This window comes from Prunus dulcis, chromosome 6 (assembly GCF_902201215.1).
Source record: "Prunus dulcis chromosome 6, ALMONDv2, whole genome shotgun sequence".
NCBI classification, from domain to species: domain Eukaryota; kingdom Viridiplantae; phylum Streptophyta; class Magnoliopsida; order Rosales; family Rosaceae; genus Prunus; species Prunus dulcis.
The window spans coordinates 15,604,501-15,623,334 of NC_047655.1; the positions used below are offsets into that span (position 1 = coordinate 15,604,501).

The following is an 18,834-nucleotide window of genomic DNA, read 5'->3' on the forward strand; positions in this document are numbered from 1 at the left end:
ATCCAACACCATAGAGTTGCCAAGATAGATGATCAATAAGTGTGAAAAGTGGAAGCTATAGCTCAAAGGCACACGGCTTCAAAGTAAACATACTCAAATCTTGAAGGAAGAACATGCTTAAACTCTAATTCTCACATCTAGCACTCAATCACTCAGAACCTATGGTTTTATTCTCTCAAACAAGCATAAGTGAGTATATGAAATAGCCGCACAATATTTGGTTAGATCTCATGAAGGGAATCAAATACTAAGAGTAGAGATACACACATACATACCAGCACCCATGAATACATCCTCAAAGATCAGCTAGGTCTTTCACAAGGTTGCAATGAAAGGCTAAGGTTAAAGGAAGTGGAAGAATTGGAAGGAACACAACTAACTTAAGAACATACCAAGGTTGCATTCTTCATTGATCTGCAAGGTGTCATTGATTTAGAATGGTATGGCTGCAACTTCATAGCATCATCTGGCATAGACTTTATATTTCACATTTAGATCAAATCGAAACACTTTCTCTTTATCTTTCTCTTTTTTTTTTCTTTTTGTTTTTTTTTTTATATAGATTCGCACCAATTTACATTTGGGCATGTGGCAGCAACCTCCTTGCTTCAAACTTTATCTTGGCACACCTTGGTATATTTCTAAGCTATAGGGTATGGCTATAATAGGTTAAATATCTCTGATTGAGATACAAAGTTAGGGGAATTATGAGGGTGATAGAAGAAAAAAGGCTTGTAGTGTTTGGCTGCAAGAGAGCTGATGGAACACACGAATGGGTAGGGTGAAAAGAAAGCACATAATATGGTTATACACGCAGAGCCTAGCATCACTTCAATGAGTTCATTCATGGGTGAGAACACGCACCTGATATCTGCAAAGAGAATCATCCTTAGTATTCAACCAAAATGGAACAATGAGATCATTTAGACTGAATTGAAGAAAATAAGTAGAGATGAGGAATAGAAACACTTTAAACCCTCTCAAGAAAGCAATTAGGCTCGAAATAGCTCACTAGGGTAGTCTCCACTATTTTCCTTCAAGAATCTGAGCATGGTACTTTAGCCACCAGAATTCTAAGAGCAAAAGCTTTGTGAAGTGTAAAATTTCTGATATGAAAATCTCAATGGCAGCTCCATAGCATTGGTTGTATGAAAGTGACAAGCGAACGAAAATTGTAAACACAAATGAACAAAAATTGAAAACCTCCCCCCAGACCTGAATTGAACATTGTCCTCAATGTTAAAGCATAACAAGGATGAGTGAGAACATGTGAATAATAAGGGGACAGTTTAAGACAAAGTATTAGAGAAACTCCCTCTTGATGCGATTAGGTCGACCGCTACCAAGCACCTTATTCTTCAACACATGGGTTGCCTCCCAAGAAGCGCCTTAGTTAATGTCTTGGCAAGACATTATGCCATTAGCTAACTTGATTGTGCGAAGGGAAGATGATCCACCACATGACCAGTTTGAATTCCAACTGACACTCCCTCATAGAATGGCTTTAAGCGTTGTCCATTTACTTTGAAAGTCGAGCCATCTTTAGGATTTTGAATCTCCACAGCTCCATAGGGAGATACATTGACCCCGGTGAATGGGCCAAGCCACCTAGACTTCAATTTTCCTGGAAAGAGACGCAAACGTGAGTTAAACAAAAGAACTGACATACCTTTGGTGAATTCTTTCCGTTGAATGTTCTTGTCATGGTAACTCTTGGTACGTTCTTTGTATAGCTTTGCATTCTCATAGGACTCATGTCGAATTTCTTCCAATTCATTGAGCTGAAACTTTCTAACATGGCCGGCCTTGTCAGATCAAAATTCAACTTCTTGATGGCCCAAAAAGCATTGTGTTCAAGCTCCATTGGCAAGTGACAGGCTTTCCCAAACACAAGGCGATAAGGGCTCATTCCGATGGGAGTCTTATATGCAGTCCTATAAGCCCATAATGCATCATTGAGCTTGGCAGCCCAATCTTTCCTTGTACTATTCACCACCTTCTCTAGGATCTGCTTAATTTCTCTGTTGCTTATTTCTACTTGACCAGAAGTTTGAGGATGATATGGTGTAGAGACTCGTTGGGTGATATTGTACTTCTTCATGAGTGCTTCAAATAGCTTGTTGCAGAAGTGGCTGCCTCCATCACTAATGACAGCCCTTGGAGTACCAAACCTTGTGAAAATATTGTCCCTCAAGAACTTCAGGACCACCTTATGATCATTGGTTTTGGTGGCTATGGCTTCCACCCATTTAGACACATAATCAACAGCAACAAGTATGTAGGTATAACCAAAGGAAGATGGGAATGGTCCCATGAAATCAATACCCCATACATCGAAGAGTTCCACAAAGAGTATGTTCTTCAATGGCAGTTCGTTCCTGCGACTTATGTTTCCCATCCTTTGACACCTATCACACTTAACACAAAAATTAAATGCATCTTTGAATAGAGTAGGCCAAAAGAAACCTGATTGCAAAATTTTAAGTGCTTTTTTCTTGGCTCCAAAGTGGCCTCCACAAGCCAATTCGTGGCTATGCCTAAGGATGCTTTCTTGTTCTTCTTCTGGAACACATCTTCTAATGAGTTGATCTGGGCAATGCTTGAATAAGAAAGGTTCATCCCAGACATAATGTTTCACCATGGAAAAGAACTTCTTTTTGTCTTGATAAGTTAGATCATTTCTAAGAACACCACAAGCAAGATAATTAACAAAATCAGCATACCATGGCTCTTTGACTTGGGCAACATATAGTTGTTCATCTGGGAAAGTCTCATTCAATGGTAGTACAGCTTCTCCTTGCTCTTCAACCACAATTCTGCTCAAATGGTCAGCCACCACATTTTCACATCCCTTCTTGTCTCGAATCTCCAAATCGAACTCTTGCAGCAAGAGAATCCATCTGATCAAGCGAGGTTTGGCATCCTTCTTAGTGAGCAAGTATCTAAGAGCTGCATGGTCAGAATAAACAATTACTTTAGAACCAACAAGGTAAGGACGAAATTTTTCTAAAGCAAAAACCACAGCAAGCAACTCCTTTTCTGTTGTGGAGTAATTGAGTTGGGCATCATTCAAGGTCCGACTTGCATAATGAATCACATGGGGAAGCTTGTTCTTCTTTTGACCTAAAACTGCACCAATAGCAAAGTCAGAGGCATCACACATTATTTCAAATGGTAAAGACCAATCTGGAGCTATGATAATAGGGGCTGAAGTTAGCTCTTTCTTCAAAGTCGTAAAGGCTTCCATGCAAATCTCGTCAAACTCAAAAACAGCATCCTTAGCAAGGAGATTACACAATGGTCTTGAAATGCTTGAAAAATTTTTTATGAACCTTCTATAAAATTCGGCATGGCCCAGAAAGCTTCTAACTCCTTTAACAGAGGAAGGGGGTGGTAGATTTGTGATGATATTTATCTTGGCTTTGTCCACTTGAATTCCCTTGTTTGAAACAACATGGCCTAGCACAATTCCTTGTCTTACCATGAAGTGACACTTCTCCCAATTCAAAATCAGATTTGTTTCCTGACATCTTGTAAGCACTAGAGACAAGTGGTGAAGACAATCATCAAAAGATGAACCAAAAACTGAAAAATCATCCATAAATACCTCCATGAATCGTTCCACCATATCAGAAAAGATTGCCATCATGCATCTTTGGAAAGTTGCTGGAGCATTGCACAAACCAAATGGCATCCTTCTATAAGCAAATGTACCAAATGGGCACGTGAACGTGGTTTTCTCCTGGTCTTCCGGAGCAATGGGAATTTGATTATAACCTGAAAATCCATCAAGAAAACAGTAGTAAGCATGGCCAGATAAGCGGTCAAGCATTTGATCAATAAAAGGCAAGGGAAAATGATCTTTTCTCGTGGATGTGTTCAACTTCCTATAATCAATGCAAACTCTCCAACCGGTGATAGTGCGTGTTGGAACTAGCTCATTCTTCTCATTCTTTACAACGGTGATTCCGGACTTCTTTGGAACCACTTGCTCAGGACTCACCCACTTAGAATCTGAAATTGGGTAGATGATTCCCACATCAAGTAGCTTCAAAACTTCAGCCCTAACCACCTCCTTCATATTGGGATTTAGCCTCCTTTGTGCATCACGAGATGGTTTGCTGTCTTCTTCCATTAAAATTAGGTGCATGCACATGCTTGGACTAATTCCTTTGATGTCTGCTATGGTCCATCCAAGGGCTGTTTTATGTTCTTTCAGAACTTCAATTAAACTGTCCTCTTCATGTGAAGTGAGACTTGCAGCAATTATAACTGGGAGGGTTTCATTAGCACCCAAATAAGCATATTTAAGATGATTGGGTAGAGGTTTAAGTTCTAGCTTTGGTGGGGTGATAATGGATGGCTCCAATTTTGTGGAGGATGATGCAATAGTCTCAAGTGGTGGCCTAAAGGATGGTGGGTATGGTTGAAACACTTCTAAGGCAGCCATCACTTCTTGGAACTCTGATTAAAAGAGATCTTCCTCTTCTTGTGTTAGGACCGCTTCCAAAGCATCATTAGACTTTTTCTGCACAATTTTAGAAGAAACCTCATGATCCACAACATCAATTGAAAAACAAGTATCAAGAGTGATAGAAGGTTGAGACAGAGCATCAAACACTTTAAATTCAACAGTTTCACCCAAAACAGTCATGGAGAGGGTGCCATCTTTCACTTTGATGATTGTGTCTGCGGTGGCCATGAATGGTCGCCCGAGGAGAATGGGATCAACACGGTCTACATATGGGTTATCCTCCATATCCATCACTACAAAATCAGCCGGAAGAATGAGTGTATTAACTTGAACTAAAATATCTTCTACAATACCTCTTGGATATTTGATAGAATGATCAGCTAGTTCAAGACGAATTGAGTTTTTCTTTATCCCTTCTAAGCCAAGCGCCTGATAAACTGAATATGGCATTACATTGATGCTTGCTCCCAAGTCCAACATGGCTCTTCCAACCGTCTTATCTCCGATGTTAATGGGAATGTTAAAGCTGCCAGGATCTTCTAGTTTTGGTGGAAGCTTCCTTTGCAACACAGCACTCACATTCTTGTTGAGCTTTACTTCTTCACTTGGGGTAAAATTGAGCTTGTGAGTCATCAAGTGCTTGATGAACTTTCCATATGCAGGAATCTGTTTAACAACATCAAGCAAGGGCAAATTGATATTAACTTTACTCAAAATATCATAAATCTCTTTAAAAGCCTTATCTTGATTTGCTTTCTTCAAGCGGCCTGGAAATGGAATCGGTGGAATATATGGAGGAGGTGGGATGTATCTATCTTGATGAAGATGTGATGGCACAAATTTGTCATCTCTTTTATGCAATTGAAATGGATTGGGTTCCTGAGAATCAGATTTGGCCTTAGGAGCAGATTGGGGCGTTTTGGGTTGTTCTCCTTCCATAGCTGTGGTTTCCTCTTCATCTTCATCCTCTACAACCACAACATCATTTGATAGATCAGAACCAACTTTGTTATCAACAATCTTACCTGATCTGAGCACATGAACGGCCTTGGCTTCTTGGTTTTTTTGGATTGATCACGGTTTGACTTGGCCATTTCCCAGGTTCTCTTTGAGCTATTTCAGTAGCTATCTGGCCCAATTGGACTTCCAACTTGGAGATGGCAGCTTGTGTTGTTTGCTGGAAATTGGATTGGTTGATTGCCATTTGCTTCACTATATCCTCAAACGATGATGATTGTTGTGGCCTTTGAAGTGAAGGGGGATTCGCTTGATTCTGTGTATTCCTCCATGAAAAGTTTGGATGATTCCTCCAACCTGGATTATAACTTTGAGAATATGGGTCATTTATTGGACCTCGGTTGTAGGAATTCACCAACTTAGCTTGCTCTTGCACAAATTCTGGATATGCAGCCCCAAAGGGACAAGAAATGGTAGGATGATCATGAGTTTCACAGATGCTACACACTTCCTTCAAAGGGTTTCTTGAGTTCAATGCAAGGAGGGCATCTAGCTTTTGTTCCAATTTGGAAATCTGCACATTGGAAGAATCATTAGAACCACCAGCAATACGTTTTCCTCTTGTATCGGTGTGTTGGGTCTCCATTGCTATCTCCTCAAAGAGTTCATATGTTTCTTCTGGAGTTTTAGTCTTATAAGAACCACCTGCAAAATTAGTGAAAATATTATGGCTAGAGGGGGTTAGTCCTTTATAAAACATACGCATCTGAAGCTTCAATGGAATCCCATGATGAGGACATTGATTGAGCAGCCCGTTGAATCTCTCCCATGCTTCACAAAACGACTCATCATCTTGTTGTGCAAATAGAAAGATCTTGTCCCTGAGCATGTAGGTTTTTTGCGTGGAGAAATATTTCTCCAAGAACTTCTTTTGAATGGCTCCCCAAGTCATGAGTGAACCAGGCTTCAAAGAATTCAACCAATATTTAGCCTTATCTTTCAAAGTGTACGGAAACACTCTCATTCGAAGTTGCTCTTCCGTCACACCTGTCAAGGGAAAAGAGCTCACAACATTAAAAATATCCTTTATATGAGTTAATGGATCTTCATTAGGTAAACCATAAAAAGAAGGGAGCATATTAAGATGAGAAGATTTAAGCTCATAGTTTCGGGCTGCGGTGGGCAGCAAGATGCTTGAAGGGGATGCTGGAATTGTTGGGATATCAAGGTCTCCCATGAACTCATTGGCAGCCATCTCTTCTTCTTCTTGGTCTGAACTTGATTCCGAATTTGAAGGTGAAGACCCTGGGAGGTCGGTGTGGATAGCAAGACCTTCAAATGTGGCAATGGCTTGCTCTTTTGCAGTTGCTAACTCTCTTTCTAGACGATTCTGAATTTCAGAGATCACCCGGTTTGGTTGCAAAGATGGCCCTGCGTTCAAAGATCTCGAGCGTTGGAATGAAGACCTCACTTGTTCAAGGAAAGGATTACTAGACATAAACTACCTGAAACAGAAAATAATTTGAGTTAATTAGTACTTCTAAAAGAATAGGGTAACTTTGGGTACATAACCAGGGAAGAACTTTCATTCGGTCCCCGGCAACGGCGCCAAAATTTGTTGTTAAAATGTTAACTCGCAATTGTACGGGCCAATTAGTAGTATAGCAAGACAAGTACGAGGTCGTACCCACAAGGACTGAGAAGTTAAAACTAGTTATGTACTTAGATTACCAAATTCAAGAAAGTAGGAGGTTAAGTCTAAAACAGAATTTAAAGCAAGAGTGGTTGTAATTGTTGAACAAATGAGGCAAAAAGAAATTTCAAACAAAAGCAAGGTGAACAAATGTAACAAAGAGGACTTTTGTAGGCTGGAAAACAGATTGGGAGACTAGGGCATTCGATTCACCATAACAATTCAATTCTGGGTTATAAGGAGTCAAGTGACAAGTCTCATTCGGATTCAAAGGTTGATTCTAGCTAAAGTATGATTAGGCCATGGTGTCTGGTCCTAACCTTGTGCTCCTAATTCCCTAACTTGATCATTTGTTGTCTAATCTAAATTAAGCATTAGGAACCCATTAAGCATAGAAGAACAATTTAAACAACCAAGCATGTATCTAATCCCTGTTTTCGAATGTCCATACATACTTTTCTTATTCATAGTTCAATTCAAATCAAAGCATGGTGTCTACTCTTGATTCAAACCAAGGTAGCTAATATACAAGTTCTAATGGTGATCAATCATCCAAACAAGCATATTAGCTGATAAGCATAAAGAATAGGAATATGAATCATGAATCAAACTTGAAACTCAAAACTTCAACTTATAAACCCAGAATATTCATGTTAGGTTACATCATAGCCCTAGTTATGAATTTAGCTACTCATAATGGAAATGAAACTTAAGCAAAAATGAGAAAACATATTGAATGCAATAAAAGTAGAGAAAACCAATTCTGAAGTTGCTTGTGGTTTCCAAGGCTTCTCCAGGTGCTTATCCACTTCTAATGCTACTTCAAGAACTTTCTCATGTCTAGAGTATGGCAACTAAAGAGGTGATTTGGGATGAGTTTGGGTGGCTGGTGATGGCAGAGAAAGAACAAATTCGTAGGAATATGGAAGGAAGGCTTGTTGGAGTTCTCCTTTGATTTTTGGGCTGAATGAAGTGATATAGGATGGCTGGAGTGAATTATTGGTGAATGGAGAGACTCCTCTGCACTTGAGTAGCTGACACACCTCCCTTAATTGCTCCCTTAATTGCTCAACATGTCAGGTCTAAAGTCAAGGAAACACCTCCCTTAATTGCTCCCTCAATTGCTCCCTTAATTGCTCAACATGTTCCTCCCTTAATTGCTCAACATGTCAGGTCTGGTGTGTACATGGGCTCACGAATTGGGCTCAACTTCATTATCTGATGCATTTGAGTAGTCCATCTTGAAGTTCAGACTCTCATCTTTCCAACCACAATTTATTTGGGCAAATCCAAGTTCGGAGGAAGATGTTAAGGCCGAAATGAGTTGCTAACCCAGTCTGCTCGTTTTTGCACCATTTTGCATCTTTTCTTATCCAAAGACACCATTGTTACCTAGAGCCCAATGAACTGAATGATAAACAGAAAGGGGATTAAAAGCACACGTTTGACTCAATAACATAACCAAATCATAAGCAAGAAGGGTACAAAATGATATACAATTGTGAACTGATCAAGGTACTAGAGTCCCGGCATTTAAATTTGCATTTTGGTGATATTCATATAGGGGATGATGTTGGCAAGGCTTAGAATGACATAATTTTGGCAGAAGCATGAGGTGGATATTTGCTTTGAGGATATTGAGATGTGATTGGTGAGCGAAGTTCTAGAGGAGAATACTTGGGAACCCGAGTAGTAGATCCGGGCCTAGTACCCTCACCTTTTCGACTGACGTGTATGTAAATTTCGAGGATGAAATTTTTATAAGAAGGGTAGTTTGTAACAACCCGATCCTAAAATTAATAGTTAATTATTAATTTATTATAGTAAAAGACCATTGTACCCCTAGAATGCTTTATTAGGTTTTAAGTTGACTTTTTAACCGGGAAGGAATTTGGTGATTTGGGTGGTACCATTGCGTAGAGCTTGAAGATAGACATGTGGCACGCCCAATTCCGAGTTGTAACGAAGGAGAAAAGGTCTAAAAACGAAAAGGACGTAATGGGGATTTTTAAATTTGTTACTGTAGCAAACAATATCACTACAGTACTGTTGCTACAGTAATCGGGCTGTTTTAAAATTTTCCTTTTTTCTTCTCCTTCTCCTTCTCCCTCCTATTGGAGAACAGCAGCCCCTCCTCTTTGTTACTATTCATCCGAACAGTTTTTGGGCAGCCATCTCCTCCTCTGGCCACCCCAATCGACAGCATGAGTACCAAAAGAACCAGCACGTTGTCCTCTACCAGCCTCACATCTTAGTTGCTGCCAATCGCTATCCGAATCATCAGAAAAAGCAAGAAACTGGCCGGTTTTTACCCAAAATCTCCATTGCTCGTTTGGGCGATTCCGACCACTAATTGCTTCGATCCAGGTATGGTTTTTCAACCTCTCGAGCTATTCTTGCTGCTAGTTGTGTTGGTTAGGAGAAATTTCTGAGTTTTGGAGGGTAAACAAGCGATTGAAAATTTGCCGAATTTTCAGTAGAAGTCGAGCTTGGAATTCTTTGGAATTGGTTTAGAAGGGCTTTTTGATTTTTTGTGCCTGACACCCGCCAGGTGTCGGACAAGCACAGGGTTCGGCTCGGATTCCAAAGTGGAATTCAGGTCGGGTCGTTTCATAGGGGTTCAAAAAGATGAAACCCAATTGGGAAGGCCCTTACGTGATTAGCCGGTCCAGGGGAAAAGGAAGCTATACACTTGACACCATGGAAGAAAAAGAGATTCCACGACAATAGAATGCCTGCCACCTTAAAAGCTATTATCCATGACACTTCCTCTTACCTACTTAGTCCCCAACAGTTTACTGAGCCCTGCACATTTCTGAAGAAGAGAAGCAACTACTGCAAATTCCAGAATGTCACTACAAGAAAAAACCTTTTCAGCGACAAAATTTTTAGCGACCAACCCAAATTTGGTCGCTCAAAAAGGAAATTAGCAACAAACCTTTAGCAATTGGTCGCCAAAGGTTTCGTGGTATTAAGGCATCATCTAAGACATGAACAAAATGAATTGCTACCGAATTCTCAGGAAGGGCGACGAAATTTTTTCGTGGCTATGGTTGCAAGTGGCGACCAAAAATAATTTTGGTCGCCATTCATTGAATAGATTGCGAGCGAAATTGAAAAAATTCTAGGCGACGAAAAAGTTGTGTAGCCAGCGTCGTCGCAAAGCAAAAATGCGCGCTAATAATTTCGGGGTATTTGGCGACTATTGGTTTTGGTCGCAAATTATTGTGTGCTAAGAATTAAACCCATCAAAATGACGTCGTTTTGCATATGTTGGCATTTTGGCGACCAAATTATTTTGGGGCTAATTTGAGACTATAAAAATAAAAATTCCCCTTCACCAACACGCGTGTTATTTCCCTCATCCAGTTTGCATACCCACTCCCTTCATCTCGCATGCCCTAACCTGCTCTGATGCTGACAAAGCAATCTGCCACCGACGTCGGCCAAGCAGTCGTATGGACATACCTACTCTCATCCCCCAAGATTTCTGATGGCCTGAGTTATTTTCCATTGTCTCTGCCCCAGACCGTCTACCCTTCAGTTCTCCAGAATTTTCAGAATCTCTTTAGCCACAACCAAGCAGTGATTCAAAGGTATTTTCTCCTTTTGTTTATTCAACAATTGTTCTATAGTTATTTGATTTTGATTATTTCAAAATAAAATCTGTTTTTTTTTTTTTGGTCTTAATAATAAGGTCATTGCAACCCCCCAAACATTGAATTGACGAAGTCCTCCACTCACAACTTCCTTCATATGGTGCCTTTCTGTTAGGTATGAAGACCATTTGCTCTGTAGGATGTGCGTTTTAAGTTTTGGAGGAACATGGAAATATTTATTTGTCATCTAGATTTATTGAAAACTACTTCATACCATGTGGATTGGTTCTTAATGATAATGTTGCATGAAAGAAGGTTAAACAATTAAGGAACGAACAATTAAGGACTGACAAGTAACAAACTCGTACATGAGTGTTCTCCCAAGTATAGTAGACTTTTGAATTATTTAGAATCAGTTACGAGCCTTTGTGTAAGTGTCTTAATTTATTAGATGAGTTTGTAGTCAAATCTAATTGGATTTGCATATAATTGAAGTACAAAATTGGAAGTTGGAAGTAGGTCATGTGGGTGTGTATTCGTTTCAAGGTTTCTTTGCTTTTGTCTGTGAGATTATGCTTTATTTTAGTTATTCTTACTGGTTCTTTTTTTTTTTTTTTTTTGGGACAAAGGAGCTTATGCTTTTATTGTTTGGGAGAATTTAACTAGGAAAAATAATATTGTTGTTTTTGGATTATTAGTGAAACTTAAAGGGCGAAGTCATAGACTATTTTGAGTTTGAAGACTAATTTGGTCTCAAGCTCTCCCAAAATATCGTGTCTAACAAATTTTGTTATTTTTTGCAGTAGCCTATTTGAAACACTTTCTTTGATGAATAATTCATCTATCTCAAGCACCTGTGTGATGAGAGTCGCTGTCATAAAAGTTGAATGCTTCAATTTTTTTCTTGTCTTTTTTGTTTTGTTTCAGGGAATGATATATTAGTATGTTGCTCTGTTTGAGGCTTTGAGCCTTCTCTCTCTGTTTTTTGTGCTTTGTACATGTGCAGGATGATACTTAAGAGGGCTGTTAGCTTAAGCAATAATAATAGGCCACATCTCAGCATGTGTCTCATTCTCTAAGGTGGTTATTTCTTTCACCCATGTAATCAGATCTTCAGAGCCTGTTTTCTCAATTTTCTTTTCGTCGTTCCTAGGCAATTCATACACTTTACGGGTCTGGCTTTCAATCCTCCCTATTGTCTTCAGTTGTTCTCTAGCTGCAATTGATGGGGTGTCATTCAATTTCCAAGGCCTGTGGGGTGCTTTGATTAGCAATCTTGGGTGTGTGTTGAGGAATATTTACTCAAAATGCAGTTTTCAGAACTTCAAGGAAGTAGATGGGTTGAATTTGTATTGTTGGATCACTATACTTTCACTCCTCTATCTATTTCCTGTAGCTATTTGTGTAGGGTCTCAATGGGTTCAAGGGTATCACAGAGCTATTGCAACTATAGGAAAACCATCCACATTTTTGTTGAAGTGGCTTTTTGCTTAGCAATGGTAGAAGACTAAATGCCTAGTATGTGCTTAAGCAAACTTTGTCTTGGGCCTGAAAATATGATAAAGAATTATCTTCTAGACTTCTAGTTTTTCACTAGGATCATCCTCTCTTAGCTAGTGCTTTCACTTTTAAAGAATTTTTCATGTTATTTTATTTCAATTCAATCCTTTTTTTGTACATTTAGATCTCTTTTTTTTCTATTTGCATTGAAAATGTTAAAACTAATACTTGTTTATGGTTAATTGATATTAGTTCATGTTTGATTGGAAACTTATTCTAAGTATTACATAGGAAGAAGAATATAACAATTCTTGTAATGTAATCAAAACAGAAACGCTGCAAGGCCAATGCTTTGAACATAAAAAAGAAAGAGTTTGAGCATATAGGGGGTCACGTCCTTTCCTCAAACACATGGAAGCTGCTAAACAGGTTTATAATTTTATGTCACTTTCAATCCTTTTTTAGTTATTATATTGTAATAATTTCAAGTATTTCTAAATTTCTTTTGGTTGGAAAAATGTAAAAGGGTGAAAATCCTACATACATGCAAGTTTTTGACAACCCATGATTTTAGTGCTAACTATGTACCTGGCTTTAGCATCATATGAAGGCCTTATCCATTTCAGAAATTGAAATGCTTGTATATCTTGACAATGGTTTTTTATACTGAAAACTCAGTTTTATTTTTTTTATTTATACTGAAAGGCATTAATTTTTCTTTGAATTGGTTGGGTACGTAGATGTGGAATGGAATCACGTTTTGACAACCTCTCTCTCGCTCCTCTCTTTGATTGTGTAGTAGCGTTTTCCTCTGTTTTCCCTTTCTTTAATTGGTTGTGCTTTGTAATTCAATATTGCACTGTGGTCTTGTACATTTTGTCAATGACATATCAAATTGTCCATTTTTTTTATAGACACTTTTTGTATTTCTTTTAGAGTTGTGTTGTTCAGTGCAGGAGAAGCTGCGTAATTGTTGAAGCTGCCATTGTGGTTTTTGTGGTAAAAATTTCATAGTTGGTTATTCAATTTAAGCTCTGCCTTTATTTTTTTAAATTGTAGTTGGTCAATTCAGATTAATACTTTTTCAATATTAAATAGCAACATTTGTATGATTTAGTGTTTTGATGTTTAAAGCTGATAAGTGGTGTATTTTTAAAGATTTGGGTTGGTTGATGAAATCTGAGGTTATGCAGAAATCTGTGATCTTGTGTTATGTTCTGGACCAGAAGACCTAGTTCGAATTTATATTTTGATCTATGTTTTTTATAATTAGATATTTCAATGAGCATTTCAAAACTGGTTTCATACAAATTGGAGTTAAATTGGATTTTTGGCAAAATTTTAAAGTAGTTGTTATGTTGCAGGAAGCAGAAAACTCTGCAGCCCAGTCTGTTTTGGATTTTGTTTTGACATGCTTCCTTAACTTCGAATGCCATGAAATTTTGATGTGATGAAGTTTTATGTGTCTAGTTTTGATCTGGAAAGTTTCGCACTATTTCGACTCAAACTGATTTTTTAGTGAATTTCCCAAATTGAAGTGTTCCTGCCCAAATTGTTTAACAAATACGTATCCTGTCATCTATGATTTACTGCAAACTACTTCATACCCTTTTTGTTGAATTGTCTTTTTTCTTATCAATGTTTGAAGACGAAATTGAAGTGCCTAGAAAATGAGGAATGTTGGGCTATGTGCTTAAGCAAACTCTGTGTCTTGGGCTTGAAAATATGTTAAAGACTTCTAGTTTTTCACTAGGATCATCCTCTGTTAGCTTGTGTTTTCACTTTTAAAGAATTTTTCATGTTATTTTATCTGAATTCAATCTTCTTTTTCTACATTTAGATATCTTTTTATTTCAATTCTTCATTGTCTTCTAGTGGAAATTGAAAAAGTTGTCGTTCAGTGTTTCTATTTGCGTTGAAAACATTAAAACCAATGAGTGATTGCCTTATTTGGGTTTGTGGTTCTCTTTATCTTATAATGTGTTTAGAACAATGTCATTTAGGAGTCTAATTTTACTGAGGTAATATCCTGTTTTTGCATGTCAGATTATTTGAGGAGGTGGAAGGATTTGGTTTGTGGTTTTGGACAGAGGACCATTTGAGGTAAGAACCTCTTCTTCTCATTACACTCAGTTCTATTTGTTTTCTTATTAACAGATATGGTAGTTGTCAATGTCATTGTGGTGTTGTTTGTTTAAAGGTATTAAAATGACATACGTGTTTTGTATTATGTTGAGAAGTTATGCAACCCTTGTTGGTTAAGGTGTGGATTATACTTTGGATTTTATGATTTATGTTTTCTAATGGGTTTGTGCTATGCAGGATATTAGTCTTTACATTGGTTTCTCGGAATTGTTTTCCTTCATTTGTGGTTTCTCGGAATTGTTTTCCTTCATTTGTGGTATTTGTTATTATCACAAAGGTATGCTTTAGACAATTGATATTGAGAGGTATGAAAAATGAATTCAAATTTTATTAAGTTTGTTCAAATAACTTTCTTAAATATTGATGACTAGTGATCATTTTTCTTATGTAGATCCAAACTCTTTTTAATGGCTTATTTAGTTAAGATTCTGAATTTCAGCTTTTGGGCAAGATTTCTTGTAATTGTGTTGTCGAAAATTGTTTGTATATTTATATATTTAAATTTTCTTGGTTTTGGCATCTTCTTGACCATTGGCATTTCCTTGTTTTGTTTCTTTTGTAAAGGAAGATGATTGATGAGTTTGAGAAGATCAAGCAACAATTAGCAGTGTTTGGGAATTCCATGATATTAGACTACAGTCCCTATCCCACAGGTGTTAAAGATCATGACTACAAAACTTGGAATTACATAAGGCAACTACATGCATTTTTTTTTAGTCGAAACCTAGTCTTAGAGTGGGGAAATAATTATACAGAACTTGGGTTTACCAAGGGCAAGAATATATGGAGCTTGGCCTCCAGTCTTTGAGACTCTTCACTCGTTTATATCTACTATTTTTGGATATGTTATGTGTACTTGACTAACTAGTATGCTCGTGTAATTTTTAATGAGAAACTTTTATTCATGTCATTTTCTATTGATCTATTTACCTAAATTTATTCAAAATTACAATATGTTAATGAACAAAAGGTTAATATTACCACAAAACAGAATATAAATCAAATAATTAAAAACACCCAAAATATACAAATTTTAACGACCAACTAAGTAAGCTTTAGCAACCAAATCAGATAGTCACTCAAGAAGAGATCTTCATGCTTCCTAAGGGGGGTTTCTAGGTTCCTATCCATTTCCTAAGGGGCAAGATAGTCATATAGTTGCCTATAAGGAGCATCCTAAGGGAGACGCAGGGTGACGACCAGAAGCGTCATACGGGAGATGCAGCCCGCAAAGAAGAGTCCTCAGGGAGACGCAGGGTGCACTAGGAATTTCCTAAGGGAGGTCTCCATGCTTCCTGAGTGGGGTATCCAGGTTCCTATCTGTTTCCTAAGAGGGGCAGAATAGTCTTGCAGTTTTCCATAAGCAGCGTCCTTCGGGAGATGCAAGGCGACGATCAAAGCATCCTACGGGAGATGAAGAACATGCCCGGTGACAGGACCCGACCCAATTTCCACTTTGGAATTCGAGCCAAGTCCCGTGCGTATCCGACACCTGGCGAATGTCGGGCACAAGGGACCTTTTTACCCTTCTTGCTTCAACTCTTCTTTAAAATTCCCTTAGACTTCTGCCGAAAATTCGGCAGAGTCTCCCCTGTATTTTGACCATTCCCAAAACTTTTCACCTGTTAAACATTCAAATAATCCACACCAACTGCCAGAATAATTCAAATAACAAAATCCCAACTCCAGTTTTTCAGTTTCAACGAGATATCGGAGCATTTTCTAAATTTCAAGGTTTCAAGGATTTTCTATAAACTCTACCTGACTTGAAGCGCGGAGGTTATGAGTGGCCCGGTGGTGGATCCCGCGTACGTCTACAGCCTGGGGGTGAAAACAGTTTGAAGATGTGAGTGGACCAACATAAGAATTCTTGAAAACAGTTTAATAATCAAAATAACCCTCTCTATAGAAATTGTTAAATAAACTGAATACGCACCTTCCATTTAAAGCTTACTAAACTTAAAGCATTCCATATAAATCATAATCAAACTCGATAAATTTTATTCAAAAGCACCGAAATCAAGGTTGTATAAAACACTAAAATCAAATTTGTATATGAGCATGTACTCAAACCTTGTATAACTGAACAAACTGTATAAATGTATTAATGCCTGAAAAAGCGGAGAAGCTAATGTAAAATAACTGAAGGTCATAATTAAATACGGTAAAACCAAAATCCTTTGAAAATACCACCTATTTGTACCCCTGTCATAACCGTCAATTCCCTGGCAGGTCTCGGGCGTCACACAGGCTACCCGAGCCGCAAACTGGCGAAATCAGGGGACTATGATCAATCTGTCCCGTCGGCAGATTCCTCGATGACACCAAGTCAACTCGAGTCGCTCTGGCAGGATGTAAGAGACCGTAGTCAGCCTGATCCGCAATCCTGGCAGGTCTCGGGGACACAGAGTCAGCCGAGCCGCAATCCTGGCAGGTCTCGGGACACCAAGTCTGCCGAGCCGCAAATCCTGGCACTCACGGTTCGAGCGTCCCCGAAACTCGTGAGGCAAAGTCAAGTGCACTGACTGAACTATAATCAGACTGGATGTCCGTAGACATCGGTCCGACTCTGGGTAATCACCATAAAGAAAATGGGTACGAGGTGGGTTTAAAAATAGATTCCTTTTTGAAAATCCGATTAAAACTGAAATCTCAGGTTGTGCTGCTGTCTCATCTAATTTCAACCTCAAACTCTGTTTCTATAACTTATAAATAAGCAGCACAGATTTATAGAACTGTTACTGTACTGATCATGTTCAGAATCGTAATAAAACTTACTCAAAGACCAAATAAAGAAACTTATTCAAATAAATTCATTTCTAAAAACTTATTTACATAAAATCAATATAACTCATTTATAAAACTTATTTATATAAAAGCACATCAAATCATTTATGAAATCTAACTTAGGAAAGAAGGTCCACTCACAGATGGTCTGAGCTACTTCGACCCATCGAAGGTCCTTTTTTCAATTCTGTCGGGCTCCTGGTGCTTGGTTACCCCGAAAGATTAAATTAATAAACTGCTGAATAAACGAAATTCAACTAAACACCCTGTCCCCGGCTCCTAAAAATACGTGCTTTTCAATTCAAAATACTCCTATGCCCACATTAGCCTTTTTCAACGCTTGGAACAGTTTTGGGAGGTTCGACGTTCAGCTTAAGCGATAAGCCGTCAGATCGGCCGACCCGGGACCCGTGGGGTCCACGGTGTCCGATGGCCAATCTGATCATCCCTGAAGGTTTCTCATATAGCGGGAACCCTATTCTGCGAATTTGGTCCGAATCGGACGGTCGGATTGGCCAAAATCGCGTTATCGCTTAAAACCCTAACCCTAGCCCCATAGTTCGCGATTTCGGAGTATCCGGGACTCCGATTCGCAATCCGTCGAATTCTGCGTGATCCTGAAATCACGTAGACCGACATATCCAAAATTCAGCTCGATCCAACGATTAAACGACACTGCACCCAAGGATCGCGCGATATGGAAAATCCGTTCGGGGCCCAAACGGACTCCGAATTGAGATCCGCGAAATCCTACGCGCTCGTGACGACACGAGGGTCACAAAACTGCACAGAATTTCATCACTACCGTCGCCCACGCGCTCCAGCTCGCGCGGGCAGCTTTGGGTGTCCAAAGCGATTTCGGGTGGCCGAAAAATCTCGGAACCAAGACTCCAAACTCCTACCCTAGGTAAAACACACCATTTGGAGTCACTTTTGTTCTTGGACCACCCCCAAAAAGTGACCAGAAATAGTAGTTTCGAAGGGCCGAAGTTTTGGCCAAACTTCAAGTCGAAAATCGAACCCCTTAACGCTAAAATCGATCGAAGCCCATATACCCATCAGCTAGAACACAAAAAATAGTTGAGAAACCATACCTTACTCGATCGATTTGGTGGAGAAACGAAGGAGAATTTCGAGCTGGAAGTTTGGGTAGCTTCGAACGAACCTCCGTCGGAAAACACGATTTTCCGGCCAGCTCAGGGCGGCCCCGGGGTGGAGGTTGGTCAGGTTGCGACGGCGACACGGAGGCGGACCCGGAGGTACCCACGGCGGAGATCGGCTTGGCCTGTGGTGGCCGAGCCGTCGCTTGGAAGGCGAACGGTCACACTGCTGGGCGACGCGAGGGAGAGAGAGAGAGGGAGGAGAGAGAAAGTGACGGGGAGAAGAGAGAGAGGGGGTATAAAATCTGACTTTTGGCCAAATTACCATTTTGCCCTTCGCGGTTTTTAGACCATAACTTCTTCGTTACGGCTCCGATTCGGGTCTACTCCGTGTCTACGAACTCCTTTCGCCGCGCTCTACGCAATGGCGTAAGCGAAATTCCCAAATTCTTTCACGATCAAAAAGTCAAATTTTCCCCATTAAATAATGCGAGGGCAAAATTGTCTTTTTGCAAGAAGATATTTTCCTTACTTTTTAGATATTTTCTTCCTTTTTAGATATTTTGTTTTGGGTTCTTA

The 18,834-nt window shown here is 39.2% G+C and overlaps 2 protein-coding genes and 1 non-coding gene across 26 annotated transcripts; 2 read left to right on the forward strand and 1 right to left on the reverse strand.

The window, feature by feature from the left end:
* Positions 1-1,424: 1,424 nt before the first annotated feature.
* On the reverse strand, positions 1,425-6,929 carry LOC117630355. Its single transcript, XM_034363091.1, is given in 4 exon segments — positions 1,425-1,813; positions 1,816-3,439; positions 3,905-5,442; positions 5,561-6,929. Coding segments are annotated over 4 exon segments (4,920 nt in total).
* LOC117633335 lies at positions 6,214-6,320 on the forward strand. Its single transcript, XR_004586642.1, has one exon. It is a non-coding gene; the product is annotated as a small nucleolar RNA R71 (small nucleolar RNA).
* A 3,538-nt stretch (positions 6,930-10,467) lies between the features above and the next one.
* LOC117632944 lies at positions 10,468-15,278 on the forward strand. Of its 24 annotated transcripts, XR_004586548.1 has the most exons (8): positions 10,468-10,720; positions 10,822-10,898; positions 11,730-11,803; positions 12,555-12,652; positions 13,175-13,222; positions 14,270-14,326; positions 14,546-14,645; positions 14,933-15,278. XR_004586548.1 is itself a non-coding variant. In XM_034366589.1 (5 exons), exons 1-5 carry the CDS (start codon positions 10,539-10,541, stop codon positions 14,938-14,940), a joined length of 345 nt encoding a protein of 114 aa, XP_034222480.1. In that variant the 5' UTR covers positions 10,468-10,538; the 3' UTR covers positions 14,941-15,278. The 24 variants fall into 24 exon arrangements, 7 of the variants coding, with proteins under 7 accessions (XP_034222480.1, XP_034222481.1, XP_034222476.1 ...); XR_004586543.1 differs by having other exon boundaries at positions 14,270-14,645; XR_004586545.1 differs by lacking the exon at positions 14,546-14,645.
* Positions 15,279-18,834: the final 3,556 nt, after the last annotated feature.

What these genes read in the sequence shown, in the direction of transcription:
- LOC117632944 (XM_034366584.1), top strand. Translation starts at nt 10,539, where the DNA reads ATGCTGACAAAGCAATCTGCCACCGACGTCGGCCAAGCAGTCGTATGG. An exon ending in AACCAAGCAGTGATTCAAAG is followed by an intron (nt 10,721 to 14,269) that starts GTATTTTCTCCT and finishes TTTGCATGTCAG; the next exon opens with ATTATTTGAGGAGGTGGAAG. An exon ending in TATTTGTTATTATCACAAAG is followed by an intron (nt 14,646 to 14,936) that starts GTATGCTTTAGA and finishes TTGTAAAGGAAG; the next exon opens with ATGATTGATGAGTTTGAGAA.